This window comes from Impatiens glandulifera, chromosome 1 (genome assembly GCF_907164915.1).
Source record: "Impatiens glandulifera chromosome 1, dImpGla2.1, whole genome shotgun sequence".
NCBI classification, from domain to species: domain Eukaryota; kingdom Viridiplantae; phylum Streptophyta; class Magnoliopsida; order Ericales; family Balsaminaceae; genus Impatiens; species Impatiens glandulifera.
In genome coordinates, this window is record NC_061862.1 from 35,335,585 (window position 1) to 35,341,584 (window position 6,000).

The following is a 6,000-nucleotide window of genomic DNA, read 5'->3' on the forward strand; positions in this document are numbered from 1 at the left end:
TGAAACAACGCAAGCCACCGGGACGTCCCTGCGGGGGGGCTGTAGTGCCGCGAGGGGGGGCTGGGGTGGGATGGGCCGGCTGGGAAGAAGAACCAATGCCACTAGTGGGGACAACCTGTTTTCCAAAGCTACCCGAACCGCGCCTGGCTAGCTGTTTCTCAGCCTGTGAAGCACGCTGATGTGCCTCAGAAACAGTCAAGGGATCAAACATATTCAAAATATCCTGCAACTGGAGGCGAAGGCCACCAATATAACGAGAAACCAACTGGAGAGGGGACTCAGACAGGTCAACACGAGCCACAAAGGTGTAAAACTCAGTGGAATAGTCATCCACGGAACGAGAACCCTGACGAAGATTCTGGAACCGCTGGTACAGGTTACGTTCGTAATTATATGGTAGAAACGCAGCCCCAATATGCTTCCTGAATTTGTCCCAATTCGTGAGCTTTGCCTTACCATGACGAACACGTGTCTGTTTCAACTGCTGCCACCATGCTTGTGCACGACCATGTAAGCGGATCGTAACAAGGGGTACACGACGATCTGCAGGAACTTCCTTGAAATCCAGAATCTCTTCAACCTGAGAAAGCCAATCAATAAACTCTTCCGGTGATAGACTACCATCGAACTTAGGGATGTCCACCCTGAAAGCCTGCTCCCAGCGATGATTGGGGCGTTCAGGGGATCGATTCCGAAGACCACCGAGAGGGTTTTCATCTGTCATCGTAACATCATCTTCAGGGTGGTGTATGTGCATAGATGCATCCATCCGTTGCGTCAACCATTCAACCTGCCGCCTCAAATCGTCGTTATCACGGCGAAACTCAGCGTTTTCACGTCGCAACTCAGCAAGGTCACCATCATCAGCACCAGGGGTAGGGTTGCGCGGCTGTCTTCGGGGCGGCATACCTCAGGGTCGACTGGAAACTGATACCAACTGATGCAGCGTGCGTGGCTAGGATGAACCTTTATCAAGATTCGTTGATTCTTACGAATACCGAAAGTTGATAGATATTGAGGAAACCTCGTTTTCTGATTAATAATCTTCCCCTAACAAAGTGTTTTAAGATTCTTTTAAATACTCAAACCCTAGCTTGCAAAAGAAATAAACAACTTTTAATAAATTGCAAAAAAAACACCCGAAACTAATAAAAAATGCGATTTTGAGCCCCTAAACGTTTCCGCCCGAAAAACACTAGGCAATCGTCGAAATCTGACACTTGCGAGATATTTTCGGATGCTGCAACTTTCGCATAAACGCCTCTTCGACTCGCACCGCATCAGACTTTGTGGTAGTTAATTTGGTTGCATATGAAAAAGATAAATCTAATATTGCCAAAGCGAGAGGATCATTTTAATGAAAAAGTTGCATTTTTTAAGTGCATAAAAGTGTAGACAACATAACTGGATCCAATTTAAAAGTTTTATAGAATACCAGAATATAAATTATGGGCTAGCATTGAAGAAATTTTATTTTGGGAAAAATTATGACCATATTTATTTTAAGGAATGATAAACTTAACGAAAAAATCAATGAAATCAAGTTTATGAATTCATCGTAGCCTATCAAGTTGCTCCCATGTCCTAAAAATACTTATTTCAGGATCAAAACTTTTTTTTTTGTCTAGAAATGAGCGTTTCAGGATTCAAAATGAGCGTTTCGGAACATTTTTAAAATTTTCTCTCTCTTACCCACATGACATACCACGTTAATTCGTGAACTTGCTTTTTCTCTAATTTTTTCGTTGAGTTTATGATTTTTCATTTATCTTTATGGTAATCAAATTTGATTTGTATGAATTTTTAAAAACAATTTTTTTAATAATAATAATAAAACAAAAATATAATTATATAATATTATTATTAATTTAAAAATATTTATATGATAAATAAATATTGTTTATACTAAATTAAAATAATATTTTATTAATTTAAATATAATTAATTATAAAAATTAAAATAATTTATATAAATATAAAAGTAAAATAATTTTTTATTTTTTTAATTATTTTTTTAATTATTTTTTTTATATCACTAACCAAACACAAAATTATAAATTATATAAAATTTATACTATTTATATATATATTCAAACAAACCAAAGACACGTAACTTATATAATTTTGATCTTTTATTAAGTAATTTTTCTGCTAATTTTTATGGGTATATACTTAGTTGTAATTGTTGTCCAATAAAACAAAAATATTATTTACATAATTAAATCTAATCTAGACAATTATTTAAAATTGAAAATAAAAAAATGATACGGACAAGAAAGACTGTCCTCGTTTTTTCCACCATTTTCTCGGTGGTCTTGTGTTCTTCCACAATCCAATCCAATTAGATGTCTTCCTATTTCCCTCTTTCTTTTCAGAGGAACGGAAAAGGAGAATGGAGACGAAACCCATAGCTGCTGCCCAAAGATTATCTTGAAAAGAAGAAAGAAGAAGAAGAAGAATGCCCCCAATTACTCTCCACGAAGAAGAACCCTAATTACTTCAAATGCTGCATCTTTTCGATTTATAACTCTATTCCTGTCGTGGTATCATTTGGAGGACGCTTCCCGGCCACTGATTGATTGATTGTTTCATTGGAGCTTTAGATTATTAGAGAGAGAAAGAAAAGAGGGTGAAAAATGCCGTCGCACCCGGATCTAGATCGGCAGATCGAGCAGTTGATGGATTGCAAGCCTTTATCAGAGTCGGATGTTAAGACTCTTTGCGACCAGGCTAGGGCTATTCTGGTTGAGGAATGGAATGTACAGCCGGTCAAATGTCCGGTTACAGTATGTGGCGATATTCATGGACAGTTCTATGATCTAGTTGAGCTCTTTCGTATAGGTGGAAAATGTCCCGACACCAATTACCTCTTCATGGGTGATTATGTTGGTGAGTCTTTCCATATCTACATCTTTCAAATACGTGTCTGATTTTAGTTTACTGTTTGAAACAACAAAGATGTGACTTTTTTTTTTTTTTTTTGCTTAAACATGCAGATCGTGGATACTACTCCGTGGAGACTGTCACACTTCTGGTGGCTCTCAAGGTAAGGTACAGAGACAGAATTACAATCCTCAGGGGAAATCATGAGAGCAGACAGATAACTCAAGTGTAAGACCCTTTACTTTCTGGGACAAACCTACTTTGTCAATTACAATATTGAGATTATATACTGAAGATAATCTAGTTCTTGAATTTCCTTTATGATTGAATTCTTCTGCAAATGCTTTATCATCCACCCTTTTGTAACATTAGTAACTCACTTACAATGACACATTCAAGTATTTGGTTAACATATTTAGAAGTAATCACTAATGAAATGTGTGAGTTTTTTCAAAAATCATTACTCTCAACTTTATCGTAATTGTTATTGATTCAATCCCCAAATCAGTATATGCAACAGGAATTCTTTAATCATAAGTGTAGAATGTATATGATTCATTGGTGAAGATAGACTAAAATTGAACAGAACATAGCTATGTCTCAAATCAACTTAGAAACGAGATCTTCTTTGACCAGGAATTTCTTTAACCTCTTCCTATGCTGTAGTAATAGTGTCGGTAGGTGCTATGCAGAGCAGTGGTATGAAATGGTGGAACTTAATTGTAGAAAATTGAGATACAATCAACTAATGATTAGCTCTGAATGATGATTTTTTTTAAAACTTCATAGTTATGAAGATGCACTACAAACTTTATATGAAATTCCTAACTGCTATTCCAAGTTCATTGGTGGTCTAATGTTCTAGACGATGTTAGGATAAAAGTAAAACCTTGTTGTAGTTATTCTTCAAGTTTGAGATGATTTGAGTATGTGAAAAATAGACTGCATGTGTAAGGTCATGAAAACACAAGCTTGAAAAGTATAAAAAATCAGGGAAGACTTGTTCAGATAGACTTACTTATTATTTGTTATTGGGTAGTTTGACTGCCTGACAATAACATAGTGTTTGTTTCATTCCCTCCAGGTATGGGTTTTACGATGAATGCTTGAGGAAATATGGAAATGCAAATGTCTGGAAGCACTTCACAGATCTTTTTGATTATCTACCTCTCACAGCACTGATTGAGAGTCAGGTTTGTACAAAATTTATAGAAAGGGTAGACAGATTAAATTCTCTCAACTTCTTATAAGATGGATTATATGTTTCTGCTGTATCATTATAGGTTTTCTGTTTGCACGGAGGGCTATCCCCATCTTTGGATACTCTGGATAATATCAGGGCATTGGACCGTATACAAGAGGTATGGGATAATCAATCATATTTCCACTTTATATTGTTACACTTGCTCATCTATTTTTGGAAACACTTTTATGTTTTTGGATCGAAATGAGAAACCACCAATAAAGTTGTGTTTGTCTAAGTTCTGTTTTCAAACGGTGAGATGAGATATTTGACAGAAAAAAGTGTTTCTAAATGGGGGTAGTAGTGTTTGTTTGATTATGTTTTAGTGTTGTTGTATGGTCCGGTTTAAGATGAAACTGAGAATGGGCAGGTACCACATGAAGGACCAATGTGTGACCTGTTGTGGTCAGACCCTGATGATCGATGTGGGTGGGGAATATCTCCACGTGGGGCAGGATATACCTTCGGGCAAGATATAGCTGGTCAGTTCAATCACACAAATGGTCTGACCTTGATTTCCAGAGCCCACCAACTTGTCATGGAAGGTTATAACTGGTGTCAGGTTTGTTAGTTTGCTAATAATAAGTTAATTGATGATTCATTCATACAATAGTGTAATTTTACATATTCCGTGTTCATATTTGCTTGTTTAGGAGAAGAATGTGGTGACAGTATTTAGTGCTCCAAATTACTGTTACCGTTGTGGGAACATGGCTGCGATACTGGAAATCGGGGAGAACATGGAGCAGAACTTCCTTCAATTTGATCCTGCTCCTAGGCAAATTGAACCTGATGCCACACGCAAGACGCCTGATTATTTTTTGTGATTCATCGATCCTTCCTCTTCTTCGTGTTCCTTCTTCATACACAACATCAGATTATTGATTTTTTGTCACTTTGAGGTTTTTTGCCCTGCTGCTGCTGGTCAAGCTCCCAGAAGAGTCGACGAACTATTTATTGAAAGAGGTACACAGATCTTTGTTTTTTTCTTGAGAATTGCCTTTGTACATTTTAATGGACAACAACCTGACAAAGACAATTCTAGTGATTTTGTAATTTAACCCATTTGAGGTCGATATCAAAATTACACGACCATTTCTTGTCCCCCACACTTTCGTTCCTTCTATAACCCAAGTGATAAGAGTCTCTGAACTAAGAGTCCCGGGTTTAATTCTTAATAAGAACACATTAATTGAAGTGTGAAGTCTTATCAACAAGATTTTAAAGAGTAAATGTTTATTGACACATGAAAATGAAATTATTTCTACTAGATATCCAACTAATTTTACTATCTTCATTTCATTTGTTGGATCATTTAGTCTGTCAAATCCATGATTTGAGATGCCTGTATATTTCATTCTTTTCACTGTTAACTACTTGTTGTAGATTTTATTTTGAAGTTCTTCATTATTTCTACTTTTGCTTCAGAAAATTCTTAGTCATTTAAGTACACTTAAAAAAAGTTATCAGTCAAGAAACCCTTAAAATATGCTTACTTTTGCAATGAGACTGGAGGTTGTACTTAAAATAAATAGTTGTCACCTTCGACAATGAATTCCGGTCAGAAGAAAAAGAAGTTCATCAGTCTAAGACAAAATATATCTATTCCTAGTATATAGCTTTTATTAAATTTATAACAAAAATGTCAAAATTCAATATATATATATATATATATATAAAAGATATTTTAAGAGGAATTCAAACAATTCTATTGGAAAGTGATTTGATAAACCACTCTAAAAAATTGACATTACTTTCATTATAATTTAAAATTTGTATTAAACTTATTTTTATTAAATTTAAATTTGAATAAAATTTATTAAAAAATAAATAGTATTAAATTTTATTTAGATTTTTACTTATTTCTTATATTAT

General features: G+C 35.2%; 1 protein-coding gene across 1 annotated transcript; it reads left to right on the forward strand.

The window, feature by feature from the left end:
* The first annotated feature begins 2,311 nt into the window (after positions 1–2,311).
* Positions 2,312–5,232, forward strand: LOC124921978 (serine/threonine-protein phosphatase PP2A-2 catalytic subunit-like). Its single transcript, XM_047462690.1, has 6 exons — positions 2,312–2,888; positions 2,996–3,110; positions 3,967–4,075; positions 4,166–4,243; positions 4,496–4,687; positions 4,779–5,232. The coding sequence occupies exons 1-6, from the start codon at positions 2,636–2,638 to the stop codon at positions 4,950–4,952; spliced, it is 921 nt and encodes a 306-aa protein (XP_047318646.1). The 5' UTR covers positions 2,312–2,635; the 3' UTR covers positions 4,953–5,232.
* The last annotated feature ends 768 nt before the right edge of the window (positions 5,233–6,000 follow it).

Bases quoted from the DNA above. Each gene is read 5' to 3' on its own strand.
- LOC124921978 (XM_047462690.1), top strand. From the start codon at position 2,636: ATGCCGTCGCACCCGGATCTAGATCGGCAGATCGAGCAGTTGATGGAT. The intron at 2,889-2,995 runs GTGAGTCTTTCC...TTAAACATGCAG, and splicing joins CTTCATGGGTGATTATGTTG to ATCGTGGATACTACTCCGTG. The intron at 4,244-4,495 runs GTATGGGATAAT...GAGAATGGGCAG, and splicing joins CATTGGACCGTATACAAGAG to GTACCACATGAAGGACCAAT.